Below are 18,605 nucleotides of genomic sequence, written 5' to 3' on the forward strand. Positions count from 1 at the left end.
TTGCTGACTAAGTACATTTGATCTTTTTCATTTCAAAAATTTATGTAGGACAATATGCCCACAGCGGCCTGTGGGGTTTATTGCCTATAAAACTTTAGCTTTGACAAAAATAGTGTAGTTGGTTGATTGATAGCACTCACAAGTGTTTCTGAAGTAGATTTATAAAGTACAAAAATAACAGGCATGTATGACACTTTACTAATAATTACAAACTCTCAGTATTTATTAAATTACACTTTTTACACATCAATTCTTTTCTTTAAACAAGACAGGCACAGCATTAAACACGGAGGTCAGTACCACTCAAGCAAATCAACCACAAAGTGGGTTTTGGTACTGGTCCAATGGCCCATTACTAGATTTACTTTGAGGCAATTTCAAATGGAAGGTTCCAATATATTCCATTCAGTAAGAGCTTGATGGGACAAACAAGTTGTTTTAAAATACCAGTTTTTTTAAAAAAAAAAGGCTGGGAATTAAAAAATCCACTGCTTTTTTCTTTGTGGATAGTGGAGTTGTGAAGGCTGTTCTTGAGTGCATGCAGGATACAGTTGCTTTAGATTTGGTATTAAGAAATGTAAAATTAAGACTGATCAAGAAATCTGAAATTCAGTTCTACAAACATGAAAATGAGAGACATGTGCTTTGTTTTAATTTGTTTATTAATCAATTAAATTCATAAAATTATTCTTTTTTCTTTTTAATTTACAAATAAAATGGGAATGCAGTCTGTATCTACATATGCAAAAATGATTTAAAGTTTGGGTTTCCTGTGTGGGTGCAAAACAAAAATACAGAAATTGTTTGGGGGAAAAATAGCATCTTGAATTTAAATACCATAGTCAAACTATCCCCCTCCCCCCCCCCCCCATCCGCGCTAAATCAGTCCAGGTCTTATTATTAAGACTAATTTGCAGTTAGGGTACAAACTTAAACTTCAAGTTTCTAAGTCGAAACCCTTGTTTGTGGGTCAAACAATAGCATCTTGAATTTAAATTAACATTTTCTGTACAGCAAACGACTTCCATTTTTATGAATCACAAGATATTTGTACCTATACTTGTGCCGTGCCGTGCAAATTGATGGCTTGGGTTATATTTCAGTGGGTTTCAGATAGCAAACTAAAAAGCAATCCAAAATCCCACAGCTATATTGCACTTTACAAGCCAGCTATTGTAATAGTATAATGCAAAACTAACAGAACTTTGTTTGTTTGTTACTAAAACATATATAAATCTCAATCAAATTGAATAAAACTAAAATAAACTTCAGTCCAGTAGACAAAAGTTTTGAAAAGGTCACCCAAAAATGTACCATGTCATAATGTTTTGTCTACTGGTTTAAAATGTCAAGTTTTATTCTTTTTTTTCTTTTTTACTGAGTTTTGTACTGAGTTGTCTTAGGCGAGGTATTACAGATAAAAGTCAAGTTTGTGTTACGATATGGTGTCAGATGTCAGGAAGAAATGCCAAAGCAAAAAGCCACTGACAGTTCAATGTCACCAGAGGCATTTATTATAAAAACAAACAACCACATTTTGAACATGCACGCTTGGCTAGCTGTTCTGTTGAATCCCTCCCAGAACTATGGAAACCAACACGAACCACCTGTCATTTTCACTGTCACCCGTCACAGAGAATTATACCACCGTATTTATCTCTGCTTGTACAGCACTTTTTATAAAACTAGATTTAAAAAAAAAAAAAAACAGCATCAGCTCAGTAAAGCATTTTCCTTCAGTTCGGTAGTAATAATCGCTCAATAGCGATCTGAAAGTGTTCCCAGTTCTTCCAGAAAACGGCAAGGAGTGCGACAGCAAAGAAAGTGCTGATGACGTGCAGTCGGCTCTTCATGAGGGGGGCAGTGAACTTGGCAATGGTGGAGACGCAGACCAGAATCACCGTGACAATGGCCAGCATGATGTTGATGGACTTCCCCAGCAGTACCTTGGCGTTTGTGTTTTCAAACTGCACCACTTGCTGCTGTTGTTGCTGGAGCTCCAGCTTAGAGATCTTGGTCTGGCATGACTCCAGCACTTCCTGATGAGGAAAAAAAATAAATAAAGGAGATAAATGGCATTCAGTTCCATCACCAGTTTGTAAACCTTGGCTTGGGCTGTACTTCAGATTGCATAAAACAGTATAAAGCAATACAAAATCACATACAGTATACTGTACTTTACAAGATAACCATTGGCTATGTTTAGAATGACTTTTGTTACTCTGAATATATATATTTTTTTTTCAAGAATCATCACCTTGCTGAGGCAGAAATACACTTCCTTATCTCCTGTAACCCTGTCGCAAATCTTGTGTTAATGCTCAATGCACAACTTTGGTGCTTGCACAATTTGCTCTTAATGAAACTCAGTATGAAAAACAAAAGCCAACTAGGGCAAGGGCAGAGTAATATCAGTGCATCAGCCAGCTGTATATTCTGAGGAGTTTTGTAACAGACTGTACACACACTGCACAGTATATAAAAAACATTGGAATCTCAACAGTAAACTCTCTGCGTAAAAAGCCTTAGTTTAAGTCCTTAAGAGCATAGCATTGAATCCCACTGCCGAAAAGTATTCTAATACAAACGTCTCTTATTATAATTATAGTAATTATAACTCTTTGAAATTGATTTGGAGTTAAGAATCATCTATCTTTTACCAGACAATGTGTTTTAATTTGAAATTCATAGGACAGTGAGTCTATTGATGCTTATGGTCACGTTGTTGAGTGAGAAAGGGAAACCATACAAACACACTAAATAGAGCGCAGTTCAATAAATACACTGAAATGGAACACTAATCGTGATCGTAACACTAGCCTATTGGCACTACTTTAAAAAATACATTATTCTGTGCAATGAGATACTCTTAATGAAAACATTTGGCAATAATTATTTTTAAACTAGGGCTGTCAATTTTTTGGAGATACAATTTTTTAGCACACACGTTAAATCGCACTCCTCTGCCTTGACCCTCTTAGTATACCACAATTAATTTCCTGCAGCACCATTTTAACACACCGAGTGCATGCCAGGATTGAATGAGTGTAGCCATTGTTTGAATATAAAATTAGTCACGGAATCACATTACGTAGCAAAGCACTTAAACTGAAGGACTTGTGAATGGAAAGTTTATTTTAAAAAAAAAAACACAACATTCTGATGGTTCATTGGATAGAAATAGGGTTACTTGTGAAAGTGAGTTCCAATATTTTAGAATATTGCTGTACCACCTGCGTGCTAAACATGCTTTCACGTCTCAAAATACACTTTCTAGTAGTTGTTATGCTATAGACAACAACAGCAACAAATTAAACCCGTCAGAGTACTCTCTGAGAAATTCAGGATCGCTGCAAATCCATGAATCAAGCTAATTACGATACTATAGCAGGTGCTGTTGTAAAGTGGATAGCTACCAACTACAGCCCCGTTAACAAAATGACAGCTTTGTTTTATTTCACTAATACGAGACTATTATTATTATTATTATTATTATTATTATTATTATTATTATTATTATTATTATTATTAATAGAATCAGTAATAAAACAAACTTAAATTAGACGGATGCAGTAATTGTATCAATTAAATATATGATTCAAACTAAGATTGACTGAGTTTAACATTTAATTTCAAGACTAATTGCGATTAATGTTTTTAAATCGCTTGACAACCCTAATTTAAACATCCTCAGAAATAAAAAAAAAAAGCAGAGATGACAAGTAGAATGCTCCAGTCCTGCTGTAACCCTGGATGACTAGGTAAAAACCTGTGATTAGGGAAGTAAAATTGTAATGTTTCTAATGTGGACAACACTAAATAATCAGTGGTGTTGCAACGTTACTAAATCAACCCGTTTCAATGCATTTTTCAAGTTTCCAAGAGACATCACCATCTGTGTCTTTGACTGACAAAAAAAAAAAAAAAAATTAACAGTGCTAGCTTCCGTGTTCCTCCTCCGGCTGACAGATTACAAAATGTTTCACATTTAATTTCCTGTTTTGAAGTACCTCAATGTCTCTGGACCGTTCATAGGCCTGGTAAGCCACTTTTTCTTCAATACTGGACAATTCTTGTTTGAGGTTTGTGGTCTCGTGTTGATGCAGCTCTGTCAGGTCATTAAACTGATCTTCCAAACGCTCATACCTGTGGAAAGACAATAAAATGCTCACCATGCCTGGAACGCAGTATGCTGTGCTTTTCAAAACAATCGAATTTCAAAACCTGTTTTTACCCCTTGTGGCATTCTGTTTTATCACATTGCCATGTATACCACAGAGGGGTTCGACAAAAAAATTAAAAATAGAAAGAACTTTCCATAACACTATCAATAGGGTTGAAGGTCAGCTGCCAGGGTGGCACTGGTTAACTATGAAAAGTCTGCAGGGTGTTTGAGTGCTCCAGAGGAATGCATCACCATTCCTCAACGATCCTTCAGAGAAGCTTTGAGGGAGAAAGAAAGCCTGTTCTTCAGAACAGCCCACAGAGTCATCATTTTTAAGACTGTTCCTTGTTTAAAATTCAGGATACAGTAGCACTTGCAACTATCAGCCCCCTATCTGACAGATTGTCTCAGATCTGTTGAATTGCCCATCGAGACCGAAAATTGACTAGCAATAAGCATATGCAGCTTCTATATAGTATTAGAATACTTGTTAGGCTAACATCTGTATAACAAAGATTTCATTCATGAGAGGGCTTCCCTACACAAAAGGTGTTACCAATTTCTGTTCAATATATTGTCTATATCAAAGTTGACTGACTGGCGTACTAGCTCAGGCAAAATGAGTTAAAGAAAGGTAAAGAAAGGTAAAGAAAGGTAAAGAAAGGTAAATCCAGTTTCCAACAGACCACTTTGCTTGCACAACTGTTTGTCTTCCAGCAACTCTCAGTCTCGCTCTTTAATTAGCACGCAAACGCAAACACACAAAATCTTATTTTCGTCAGTTGCAGGATTAATTTAAATAGTTTTCTGGCATGTGATAATCTAAAGTACAATAAATTAAGATAATTATTGCTGTTAAATTTACAAATGCCCTATACTGCCTATTAAAGAAAAAAAAAAAAAAAAACAACATTTGCTATACACAGGTTTACAAACCACTTTAATAATTTTAACTGTGGTAATTATTTATATGTGCTGTGCTGTGGTTTGGTTATTTATTTATTTATTTTTACATATGTTGCTTGAAAAAAACAATAGTAGAAATGGGTTACATCAGTTTTCATTTATGAAAAACTAAAATCACATTGAAAGATAAAGAATGACATGTAAGCAATTAAAAAGTAAAATAGCATTGCCATCATCTACTATCTGATAAATGATGGCTGTGCACCATCAAGCCTCGGATATCTGTATATCTTTGAAAGTCAGAATGGCAGCGGAGTAGTAATAAAATACAATGCATCCTGCTTTTTTAAAGGTTAAATGTGTGTTTGCATTTAAAGGGTAATTTATTCAAATGTATTCCAAAATAATTTGCTGCGACAAGGCCAAGAAAACAACACATTAAACAAAAAATGACATGTTTAATAATATATTATGGAAATTTAACTGCTAAAATAAACATTGTATTTAAAAAAAATAATAATAATCACCTGTATCTTTCCTCCTGCAGGGTTTGTGTAATGAATCCATATTCCCTCTTAAATTGAATTTTTAAATTTTCAATGTCTTCTGCTAAGTGGGTTTGCATCTCCTGCATCTCCTGCAAGTCTTCAAAGACCTTGGTAAACTTGGTCTGGCTCTCCAGGGTGTTGGAGCCTCCAGGGCCAAAGGAGTGGTTCCCGTTGCTGTCTGCAGAGGCAGAGGTCCCACTGGAGGACTCATCATCGCTGGGATACTTAGGCTTGGCAACAATAGTGGCACTGCCACTTAGGGCCCTATTCCCTCCTTCAGGGTGGAATGTATCTAGTGAGTTTTTAAGTTGTGCTATGTTGTCTGCACTGCCAAACCTATTACGGATCAGGTTGGCAAATTCCCTAGGTTTGTTGAAAAAAAAGGGAGGTGTCAAGGACACACCTGGTCCTACCGTTTTGCTCTTCTCTGTGCTGGCCTGCCCAGAGTTGCCAGTTCGTTGGGTGCTACCTGCATCCTTTGGGGTCTGCTGTATGTCCTTCAGGTTGTCTTTAGAGGCATCCTTTGAGTTCTTGGAGGGCACGTTTTGCTCGATTTCCTTCAGTTTCTTGTGGTACTGCTCTAGCTTCTTCTGCAGCTGAGAGATGGTATGGGCAGACTTTTGGTTCTTCTTCTCAAACACCTGCTTGATACGGGCCACTTGCTGCTTGTCTGCACAGTTGACCAGTTTCAGGTACTCCACCACATTCTCGTCACGAACAGACTGCTCGATCTTCATCGACTCTGTGATCTTCAGGATCTTTTGCTGGAGGTTGTCGTTAGTGATTCTACTCTTGTGGAAATCCAGGATGCCGTCGGTCACGTCCACGTTGAGGTTGCTGTCCGAGCCTCCACGTTGGATGGTCGCAGGTACAGTAAGGGTGGTCACATCATTCCGATCTGCCTGGAACACAAGAAAAGGAACAGATATGAGTAAGTTCAGTTATTTACAGTATATTACAACAATCTGGCTGATTAAATAATAGCCCACACTTTGTCTTTCCTATCACCAGGGCACAAATATATCAAGTGTTGTGCTACCAATTCAAAGCACAACAAGTAGAGAAACTATAGCATTTTTTTACTTTTGTAGACTTTTTTGTCCTTATTGGGGAATACCCAACCGATCATAATGGGATTTTATACTGATGTTTACTGGAAGCAAGTTAATAAAACAAGTTTTGCTGTTATACTTTACCCGTTGAACAAATAGTTTTTATTTATTTTTCCTTCCAACAAACACAATATTCATGTATGTTCAATGAATGCTGTGTGAAAAAGTTTTGCACTTTACCCGCAGATATATTTTTAGAGAGCCACGCAAATTTCCGAAAACTGAATTGTTTACATCCCACCACTATCACTGATTGGCTAGCTGTGGAAAAAGCTGATCTTCTATTGGTTACAAAGAAACCCAGAAATCGCTGCCAAGAGAGCCTCTGGCAAAGCACAGACTAATCTTATAGCCTTATTTATGTTTTGTGTAATTAGCAAATAAGTGATGCTGCTTTCTTAATATATGAACCTGATTTAAATGCAGCAAAAAAAAAAACAAACAAACTCCAAAACACAAAAAAAACACACAATAGCCGCCAAGGTATTGGCCGATCACAAAAAAAAAATCATGTTGTGCAATTTATAAAATTATTTCTGAATCTATTTTGTTGTTGTGTACTTGGGATGTTTAAAAAAAAAAAATAATAATAAGTTTACTCTTAAGAAGAATTTCAATACAAACTTTCCTTGGCAGAAATGTAATGATTTTATTTCTTTAGATTTTTTGTGTTGCCAGCCTAGTTTGACCTTTCCCATATTGACATATTTTTTAGATTTAAAAAAACAAACAAATTTTTGTTTTTTAACTAGATTTGAACAGAAGCAATATTAGTTATTTATTGGATAAGCACAATCCATCGATTTGTGAAACTATTAAAACATGAAGATTGACAAATATGTAATGATAGAAATGAAATGCTTATGAGATAATCTGAACAATATTGTATAATTGTTTTAAAATAAGAGGCTGTAAATCTCACGGCAATGTGCTGATGTATTAATTAATGTATGTATTTCTTTAAGTGAGAGTAGAGCAGGGAAAGAATGTTGTCCTCCCAAAAAACCTGGGGTTCAGCAGTTACAAAACTGAAAGAACATCAAGAAAAATCTGAATCCCACAAAGCAGCAGTAAGACTTAGCAATGATTTTGTATCTGTGATGCAACAAACTGAAACACCTGTACATCAGGAGTTGGATTCAGTTTATAGAGAAAGAATGGAAAAAAACAAGCAGCAGCTATTTTTATATTTGAATAACTTTAACTACTGCTTATTATAGTTGATCTCTTAGTGTGCAACATAAATGCACTACCAAATGTGTTCCAAACTGCACTGAAAGGATCATTTCCTTAAAGTATGTTATACATGTGTTGAGGCGAGGTGGGGTCACAGGGAACCTTTTGCGTATCTTAATGAACCAGTCAAGCTACAAAGCTAGATCAGCCCCTGTTAAATCACTAATTGATTGATTGTGTTCACTGTTAAAAAAAACCAAAACCCTACAAGTTAAATGAAGCTTTTTTTCATGTGCTTTGTGCGACAGGGAGGGGGCAGCATTTTGTCCCTTGGACAAGAAGTTGTTTTTAATTTTTTAATCGCACACTCCTGTGGTATTTCCATGAGCATTTTGACACAGAGTGTTACAAATTCTTCAAGTTGAATCAGCAGAACATTTATAGGAGTGTGTGAGTGCAGTACTACAGGCTGTATTTGTAAAGCATTAGCACAATGGTATTTGCGTAGGGATTCAATATATTTACTGTCATGAAACTACTGCTTAAATATTGTATTACAATATCTGTTTACCTTTAAATCATCAGGAACTGAGGTGCATGTGTCTAATTGTTTTTTTGTCAGACACCTGACCATATCAACAACTTTTCTGTTATTATTATCATTTTTTTTTTAATCTGTAGCTTTTGAGCCACATTAGAAATGTACACACATTGAATTCATAATGGCTTTTTAGCCGTGACTCAGGTCATGTCACACCTCTGACTTGAAACAAACTAAATGTTGGGTTTTTTATGGGTTTTTTTAGGTCCACACACACACACACTGTATTTACATGAAGTCTGTAGTGTATTCTATTGTGCAAGAACTCTGATCCCCATTGAAATTCTTTCTAATAATCATTTAACTTTCTGTACATGTCCTCGAGTGCTCATTTAAAAACTATATACCTATAATCTTACGCGGTCTTCACAGTAATAATGTCAGTGGACGACCATCACAGTAGCACTCAACCCCTGAGACAGAAAACAGAAAAATATGTATTGCACACTGTGACAGGGATGGCAGTAGTGGGGATGTCAGGACTGAAGCAGGAAGAACAGACAATGCAGTACTGCAGGGCAAAAGACGCTGCGGCGCCGTTTATTTTCAAACAAAAATATAAATAAAAAAAGTTTTATCAAGAACACTGCTCACAGAGCAAAAATAAAAGTTTAAACAAAATCACAAACACAAAACGAAGCACACAGGTCAGGCTGGGCAGATCGCTTTCACTGATCAAGGTCACTATCTCCCAATTAGTAACAAATTAAATCACTTCATTAAATTAGGGAGAAGGCCATCTTAAGCACAAGGTTTTTAAATATTCCTGGCAGAGGACAAGCTGCCACATTGCATAAACAGCACTGAACAACGTGACATGACAGTTATTTAGAATCCTCACATAGCCTCTCAGTTTTTTGTTTGCTGGTTAATGATACTGTAAATAGCTGACAGTCATGTGTTACTGTAACAGCATGACCTCTATGCAGACTTTGAAGTGTGGAGATTGTTCAAATACAGTAATGTATAAAAATAAAATCTTTTGAAACTATCAGTAATATTAGTATCATTTTAAAACTAGGGGTACACAGGAAAAATGTGTCAGCCGAAGTTCACTTTGACAGCTTACATTGACAGTGAACAAATTACATAGCAGATAGTTTATAAATGTGATCTCCCTGCAACCTACCCACCCACATTACCTGTACTAATAACTTTAGCATAACTGAGGCAGAAGTGTTAAAGGGACTAGGAGCTCTTAAAATAAACAAATCCCCTGGGCCGGATGAGATCCTCCCAGTAGTACTCAAAGAAATGAAAGAAGTAATTTACAAACCGCTAACCAAGATCATGCAGCAGTCTCTTGACACAGGGGTGGTACCGACAGACTGGAAAATTGCAAACGTAATACCGATCCACAAAAAGGGAAACAAAACTGAACCAGGTAACTACAGACCAGTAAGCCTGACTTCTATTATATGCAAACTTATGGAAACTATAATAAGATCCAAAATGGAAAATTACCTATATGGTAACAGGGTACTGGGAGACAGTCAGCATGGTTTTAGGAAAGGGAGATCGTGCCTAACTAACTTGCTTGATTTTTCTGAGGATGCAACATCCATAATGGATAATTGCAAAGCATATGACATGGTTTATTTAGATTTCCAGAAAGCTTTTGACAAAGTCCCGCACAAAAGATTAATTCTCAAACTGAACGCAGTTGGGATTCAAGGAAACACATGTACATGGATTAGGGAGTGGTTAACATGTAGAAAACAGAAAGTACTGATTAGAGGAAAAACCTCAGAATGGAGTGTGGTAACCAGCGGTGTACCACAGGGATCAGTATTAGGTCCTCTGCTATTCCTAATCTACATTAATGATTTAGATTCTGGTATAGTAAGCAAACTTGTTAAATTTGCAGACGACACAAAAGTAGGAGGAGTGGCAAACACTGTTGCAGCAGCAAAGGTCATTCAAAATGATCTAGACAAGATTCAGAACTGGGCAGACACATGGCAAATGACATTTAATAGAGAAAAGTGTAAGGTACTGCACGCAGGAAATAAAAATGTACATTATAAATATCATATGGGAGATATTGAAATTGGAGAAGGAATCTATGAAAAAGACCTAGGAGTTTTTGTTGACTCAGAAATGTCTTCATCTAGACAATGTGGGGAAGCTATAAAAAAGGCTAACAAGATGCTCGGATACATTGTGAAAAGTGTTGAATTTAAATCAAGGGAAGTAATGTTAAAACTGTACAATGCACTAGTAAGACCTCATCTTGAATATTGTGTTCAGTTCTGGTCACCTCGCTATAAAAAAGATATTGCTGCTCTAGAAAGAGTGCAAAGAAGAGCAACCAGAATTATTCCGGGCTTAAAAGGCATGTCATATGCAGACAGGCTAAAAGAATTGAATCTGTTCAGTCTTGAACAAAGAAGACTACGTGGCGACCTAATTCAAGCATTCAAAATTCTAAGAGGTATTGACAGTGTCGACCCAAGGGACTTTTTCAGCCTGAAAAAAGAAACAAGGACCAGGGGTCACAAATGGAGTTTAGAAAAAGGGGCATTCAGAACAGAAAATAGGAGACTCTTTTTTACACAGAGAATTGTGAGGGTCTGGAATCAACTCCCCAGTAATGTTGTTGAAGCTGACACCCTGGGATCCTTCAAGAAGCTGCTTGATGAGATTTTGGGATCAATAAGCTACTAACAACCAAACGAGCAAGATGGGCCGAATGGCCTCCTCTCGTTTGTAAACTTTCTTATGTTCTTATGTTCTTACTCTTTCAGTGTTTTCTCACCAGTTAACCAGTACTTCACCAACTAATGTATTAGATCTCTACTGTTTCTGCTGTGTTTTGATTTGGCAACCCTTTGTCACATACTAACCCAGGCAATGTTCCTCCACCACTGCCTTGAGAGAAACTGGTTAAAACACACCAAGAGTAGTTTTCAAAGAACTTGCAAAGGATTTCACAAATCCACACCTCAGTTTAACCCTTCAAGGATAGTTTGCAATGTAGCTTCTTTGTTTGTTGTTCCACCTCCATTCCCCTATCCTGTTGCTGCATGAAAAAACAGGTTTTCCTTGCACATAACTGACAGTTTCAACACAAAAAACTCAAATCAGCCTTGGAAGGTGTCTTTGCAAAAGTCATAAGTAGGGATTTATCTTGCATAGGCACTTTCTTTTATGATCAAAAAATCTCAAAAATACAAACAAGCCATGTCCATTAAAAGTTAGTTCACTACCCCCTTCCATTTTACTAAACACAGCTGCTCCTAAACTCAAAGCACTTTTCAATTCAATGAAAGGGTACAGCAGCAGGGAATCTAGAATTAATGGACTAAATCCACATTTAAAATGCATTACTAGGACCTACACATTATTAAGACAAACACAGGCACAACCAGCAGCACCAGATGTTGCTCTCTGGTCTAAATAGACCACCATGAGCTACAGTACATAGAAACAAATAGAAAGGAGAACATTTTGTTTTCAGAGGGAAACAAAACATAATAAAACAATGTATTGATTTATTACTCAAAAACAGTGCTGGCTTGCACGTTGCTCATCAGAATGTGCATCTCACTGTGAAAACACATCAATATTTTTTCCTTAAAGTTTTTAGTATCACAGAGAGACAAGTTTGTAATTACTACAAATCTCCTGGGCATCCACAATGAATTAAGATGTATCAAGAAGAATGAAATATAAAAATACTTGTACTCTAACTTATGGTTGAACTGATAAAGCATATGTTAGCATTTTAAAGACCCTGACTGACTTAGTCCAAGAAATCTAAAGCTTTCTTCTGCAAAGTGAAACAAGTTGTGCTTCCTAATCTGCACTACTGATACAGACATGAGCCTCTTATTATCTTTTGTCGGAAATCTTTTTTTTTTTTTCTAATAATTGAGCTTTACCTTTTTTTTCTGCTCCAGGTTTCAAGAAAGAGCTTTTCTTTGCCCATGCTCTGGAAACAGAGGGTTACACATAACAGGGCTGTCTTTCATAGTCTTCAATGATACACAGCCCTCCAGTCTTTAAAAGATAAGGTCCTTCAGCTGACTGCAGTGGCTCACCTGCTTCACTCCCGTTCAGCTCCAGCAAATTTATGCCAAGTTTCTGATGAAACCAAGAATGATGTCACCAAAACTAAAAGGTACTGCAGGCCCTTTTCATCACTGTCGCAATAAGAAATAAGGGAGTGGCAAACCACACCACCTGACCTGATGACTAGTTATCTAGGCTTGTTAATTATAGCTTTTTATGTAAGTGTTAGAATCAAATTTTCAAAGCACACAGGAGTTCTAGTGTTACCATAGTGTATAAATGTCAAATGGTAACACAAATAACATTTTGAAAACTTTTCTTACTAATAGTTGTGAAGCGGTCAAAGTTTAAGACTTGAAACCATACACACAGACACAATTAACTACTGCTGTGAAAATTAAGACATTAGTGAGATTTGCCACTAAATTGCAGTTTTTGGAGTTGCTTGAGGGTGGGGACCAATAAACACCAGATACTACAATAACAACACATAACACCACCACTTTCCTTCTGGTTCAATATTATTTTTGATATTTAGATTTTATTAAAATGTAAGGCTTATTAAACCAATTGTTATTTAAAAGTATTTTAGTTTATTTTTTATTTTTTACTGCTCATTGACTTACTTCTGGTCCCCATACTCTATAATTAACTTTCTGTTCTCGTAATGACTGAAGCATATCTATACAGTCACATCTGCTAAGTGAATGGATCTGCTTAAGCTTGCATTGATACATTTGGTTGTAACGAGAACGAGCACACAGGCACTGAATTTGGAAATAGTCAAGAAATCTCTGACTAAATAAGTAAGCCATAAAATAAAGTAAAGCTGATTATGGTGCAGCTCATAGAGTCCAATTTTATTCTGGTTTCGCTGATTAAGTTTTGCTGCCATTTGTTTCTGTAATAGTAAGTTTAGCTGCTTCTACCAGCACCTAAATAGCTGTTAGCTTACCTCCAAAAAATATGTACGGACTGTACCTGTATAATGGACAATATGAATCGTACAATGGTGAGTAAACTATACAGGAATGGATTTAGACCATTGTACCCTGTTTAATTAACACTACATGAGTAACATCCAGTTTGCAATTCTGTTCAAAATGTCCAGACACCATAAAAACGGGTGTCAATGGAATCAATGTTGACTGATGGGATAGCAGCATGGCAATGCAGGAAATGATAGATTTGTATATGTTAATAAAATGTTCTCATTAACACATTAAGTTATCGCATGTCTTGTCCAGTTTGCAATAATTATTACTATTTATTTTTTGAACAGTCACACATGTAACTACAGTAACGCTGTCTGTTAGCATCCAGTAACTCACGTAGTTTAAGCTTATACTGCAGCTATTAAAGCTGGCTGTGTGCAAAGGAAATCCCCATACATCACATGTTTGTTCACTGGAGATTATTCTTTCATTCTTTTACAGGGACGGTAAAAAAAAAAAAAATTACCCAGAGTGAAAACAAATACAGATTTGAAAAACTAAAAACATATACAGTGTATGTTCATCCCAAATCTAGTTATCTTAGATGGGATTTCCAATCTTCTAACTCCAGGGAAATTCTCACGCCCGGACGCACATATTGTTTATGTGTGTGTGTGTACGCGTGTGCATGCCATTATATAAGCTACACTCTGATACAAGCCATAAACAGGAGCATAATTTCACATCAATATTCAATTCACATTTATTACTCAGGGTTTACAGCACTGTACTTCACATTTATTAGTCAGATTATTTTTAGATCTGCCAAAGACCATGGGTACATAAATGACACATGAACTGTCAGCCTTCGCGTGATTCAGCAATGTGATATAAACAGTGTAGGATACCAGTAGCTCAGGCTCCAGTATTCTCCTCATGGTTGGACAGTTACAACCAAGTATTGTACAAAATAAGGTCTTTTACTTTCTGTGTTTATTTATCCAGAACAGTTACCAGGTTTTAATGATGTTTTATTGAATCCTGAAAAATAAATATAAGCATTTTAGTGTGAATAGTACAAAAACATCTGTTAAAAAAGGAACCCCCCCCCCCCCCTTTCTCCCCCAACAGAAAATAGTTGTTTGTGGATGAAACCTGCAGTCTTTTAATCCAAAGTGTAGCCTACACTAACATCTGCTAATTTTGACTAACATTTAATTGACTATTTCTTACTGATAACTGAATTAGTTCAATACTGTAATGGTTGCTAGGAATGGGTGAAAGTGATATAGGAGTCTTATTTCCATGCTTGTGTGGGTGTGGGTCTCTCTCGGGGAGGAGACATATGTTCTTTGTTAAGAGAGGAGTTGCTGATAAGGAGGGGTGGCTTGTCAAGGAATGTATGGGCTGTGGGTGAGGGGTAGAGACTTTATGCATTGTTAAAAACAAAATCGGATTTGTTTGAAATTGCTAGTTGTGTCAGGTCATGTTTACTCTCATGTCTCAATAGATATTAAGAAAAAATTAGACCATGTTTTCTTACACTACCACCAGAAATACATTTGGTTTCAATGCAATCAATGAGGATTTCATTAGGATTACTAGAAGAAAACTATGTGTCCGCCTCCCTTTATTTGATTGACTTATTTTATAAATCAGATCATCAGAAAGGAATCTATTGAGGTCACTCAGATTTGTCAGATTTACAGGGTATTAGTATACAGATGGTCACACAAAAGCATTTTTATTATATACTCTTTGTAAACCACTCTCAATCAAATAACAGTGCAATGCCTGGATTAAATATGAGCCACCAAGCCCCCCCCCCCCCCCCCCCCCCCCCCCCCCCCCCAAAAGACAGAATTATGTTAACTTGAGGAAAAAAGTGTCCTTAAAGGTCCCTTAAATTTAACAATATAAGATATGTTTGCTGGTGCCAGGCATGCACTGTGCACAAGTAATACAGTACAAAAGGCTTCTTAAAATGTCAGGTCCACTGTTAATAATGAATCTGATTCACAGTTAAGTAGCAAACAAGAATTCCTGGTTACTGTTACTGTATGTCACCCTGGTTTATCACATGGCAACCCAATTCAACATCAGACTTTGTTTTATTTCTGACTATGTACAGTAGCAGATACTGTACAGAATTCATTGTGAATTCTTAAGATTCAAGAATGTGTATGTTTATCTAAATAATCTCTGGAGCCGTGACATTTAACATTTTGTCCAAGCAGTAGTTAAACCCTTAGTGATGTAAAATTGGAAATATTCATCACCCCTGACTGCCCTTCCATGGAGACTAGTGGTTTATGTGCTCTGACTACAGGAACTATTTCACTATCTTTACTCTCCACATTTAGTTATTTAAAAAGTGTTGGTTTATTCTTGCCAGGAAACACAACGATAATTAAACTAATTTACAAGAATGCCCTGCAGGAAATTGTCAACAACATACCATACACAGAGTGACAGGCCTAATATTTGTGCTGGACTGTATATTACTCAATACAACATTCCTTCATACATTAGCTGCAATAAATGGCATCTCCACAATAATTTTTACAACAAATAAATTATAAAATTAGTCCTACTCTTACATTTTTTCAACGTCTTTGTAGTTGAACAAGAGTGCAAAGTTACAGTATTAATATTTCATAGGGTTTGTACCAATTTATCCTGCGCTATACTGTCTAATACGAGAAATATTATTACAGCTGACGTGAAGAACACAACACTGCCTTTTATGAACAAGCATCTCCAGGAACTGTACAATATTAATCCCAAGACAAAAAGTTTAAATACATTTGATAAGAGTATTTCTCTTGCTCAGACAGCTCGATATCTTTTATGGTATATGGAATGTCATTTGATGTGACTGCTTCCTGGAGAAGGGTAGTGTATTTATTTTCTGTTTGCTTATGTGTAAATTGCTTTCATCAGTTACTCAGCAACCTTTAGGAGAGAAAAAAAAAAAAAAAGAACTCTGACTGGTTCCATTACCTTTATTTTAGGAAGTCACATAAACGGAATGCTCAAAAAAAATTGAGGTACATTTCTTTGTGTGGAGGGGCTTTCCATAGATTTTTTTTTGTTGTGTTTTTCTTCCAGAATACATCTAACAACCAGCAAAACCGGTTCACAGAGAATACTTTTCGCTTCGAGGCATATTGTCAGTATAAAGTGCTAAGAATTACTACTGCAGTTCCATTATCATGTGCAATAAGCTGCACAGCTCAGTGCTGTGCTGTAGCTGTGCATGAAAGCCAGGAAAAGAAAAGCAACGCTGACTGGTTCTGATGTTGCTTATTAACATGAAAACCGCCAAGAAGCACGATTTGGTAAATTAAATATCCTAGATGTCATTATAAAAGACAGAAACAAAACTACAGGGACCAGACGGTGGGATATACTTTAATGATGTAAACAGTGGCAGATCTTACTAAAGCTGCACTAACATTTCTATTGCAATAAGCAAGTCAATAAATCACCCTGACCAAAATCCCCAGTTGGAAACTGCAGCAGTGTTTAGATCTACTAATGTTTAGATCTTTAAAATAGACCACAGTATGCCTTCAGGAAAGAGCACACCTTGAGGTAAATGTTGCACTTGAAAGCCTCTCAAAGCCATTGCACATCTGTGCCTCCTACACTGTTTGTGAGAAGAAGCTTCAAGCATTTAGAGTCAATATCCATGCCTAAGCACCTTTGAGTTGGAACAGAGCTTTTAACACTCAGTAACCTGGAGCTGGAAGTCTGTTTTTCAAAAACGACAAGGATAAAATGTACAGAGACAAGTTCTAACTGAACTTGTCATTATAAAAAAAAAAATAATAATAATTGATCTGCCTCCTCCATTCTGATGACTTGTCACACACACACATCCGGAATCATGTTGTGCAATTCCTGTTACTCACCGCCAGCTCAATTGCATGGCAGTCACTGCAAACCAGATGGAACTGTAGAGTGAAATATACTGAAGAAAAGCAACGCTCATAGCATCATTTTAACGAAAGGTTTGCAGCTGCGGTTCTTCTTTTGAGCTCTTTAGCATTAAATGAATATGTAATTCTGGCCGTTCCTGCAGAAATTCACAAAGACAGGGTGGAGAGGAAAGTGCAAATGAGGGATCGAAAATATTGTAACGAGATGTACTAAAGCTGCAGGCAACTGCGACACTTACAATTGCACAATTTGTTAAGAACTTTTAAAAGCATGTTTTAAAGTCACAATTGTTGCTGGCATTTCCCAGTCTGCTTTTTCTCGTGTGTTGCCAGTTGTACTCAGCGTATTTTTGAGACGAACACCCAAGTACCTAATTTTCACTAAAGTCAGGGTGAACTTACAAATTTTGAAAACAAGTTTCTATGACGTTTCTGGTTTTCCCAGCGTGTTAGGAGTAATACATGTGCCACTAACCCCTCCAGCTCATTCTGAGCATCTAGATAGGACCACGATCTATTGCATGTTAATTGTCTAGGCTACTAAGCAGACCAAGTTACAAGTAATAATAATTAAAATAAAATAAATTTAAAAAAAAACCCCACTAAAATCATTTAGTTTCAATTTAAAATAATCTTTTATTCACATTGTTCAGCAATGTGTACAATGGAACAGCAGGATTTATTTTGTGTTTCCAGTAGGCTAAAGTACAAAAAAGTGCACTAGGTATTCATTTGATTAACTGCTGTACTGTATACTGTATAGGCCAACTGTACAGATTTATATTTTTACATAATGTAATGTGTAGTGTATCAAAAACACATTACTGTTAATTCAGCGCAATAATTTATATTTAAAATACATCAAGAACTGTAAATGGATGTGATTTTATTGTAATGTTTTTAAACCTGACACCTCCTTATGTCGGACAAATATATCCGGTTTAGCGAGGGGCTACTGTAGAATTCTGAAAAGCCTTTTGGGGGTGAAGGTTGGGGCCCCACTATAGAATCTGATGGGATTAAACTGCCTTTCATATATATATATATATATATATATATATATATATATATATATATATATATGACACACACACACAGACACACACCAAGTGTACAAACCATTAGGAACACCTTCCTAATATTGAGTTGCACCCCCTTTTGCCCTCGGAACAGCCTCAATTCATCGGGGCATGGACTCTACAAG

At 36.4% G+C, this 18,605-nt stretch overlaps 1 protein-coding gene across 2 annotated transcripts in view; it reads right to left on the reverse strand.

Moving 5' to 3' along the window:
• Window positions 1-1,073: 1,073 nt before the first annotated feature.
• LOC121319822 (transmembrane and coiled-coil domain protein 3-like) overlaps window positions 1,074-18,605 on the reverse strand; it is a 48,482-nt gene continuing 30,950 nt past the window's right edge. For both annotated transcript variants that reach the window (XM_041257673.1, XM_041257672.1), the window contains exons 2-4: window positions 5,599-6,521; window positions 4,011-4,146; window positions 1,074-2,039 (exon numbers count right to left, since the gene is read on the reverse strand). In XM_041257673.1, the coding sequence (XP_041113607.1) occupies window positions 1,737-2,039; window positions 4,011-4,146; window positions 5,599-6,521 (1,362 nt within the window). In that variant the 3' untranslated portion in view covers window positions 1,074-1,736. The remainder of the gene's footprint in view (window positions 2,040-4,010; window positions 4,147-5,598; window positions 6,522-18,605) is intronic.

The sequence above is a fragment of the Polyodon spathula genome, chromosome 8 (assembly GCF_017654505.1).
Source record: "Polyodon spathula isolate WHYD16114869_AA chromosome 8, ASM1765450v1, whole genome shotgun sequence".
In the NCBI taxonomy this organism is placed as follows: domain Eukaryota; kingdom Metazoa; phylum Chordata; class Actinopteri; order Acipenseriformes; family Polyodontidae; genus Polyodon; species Polyodon spathula.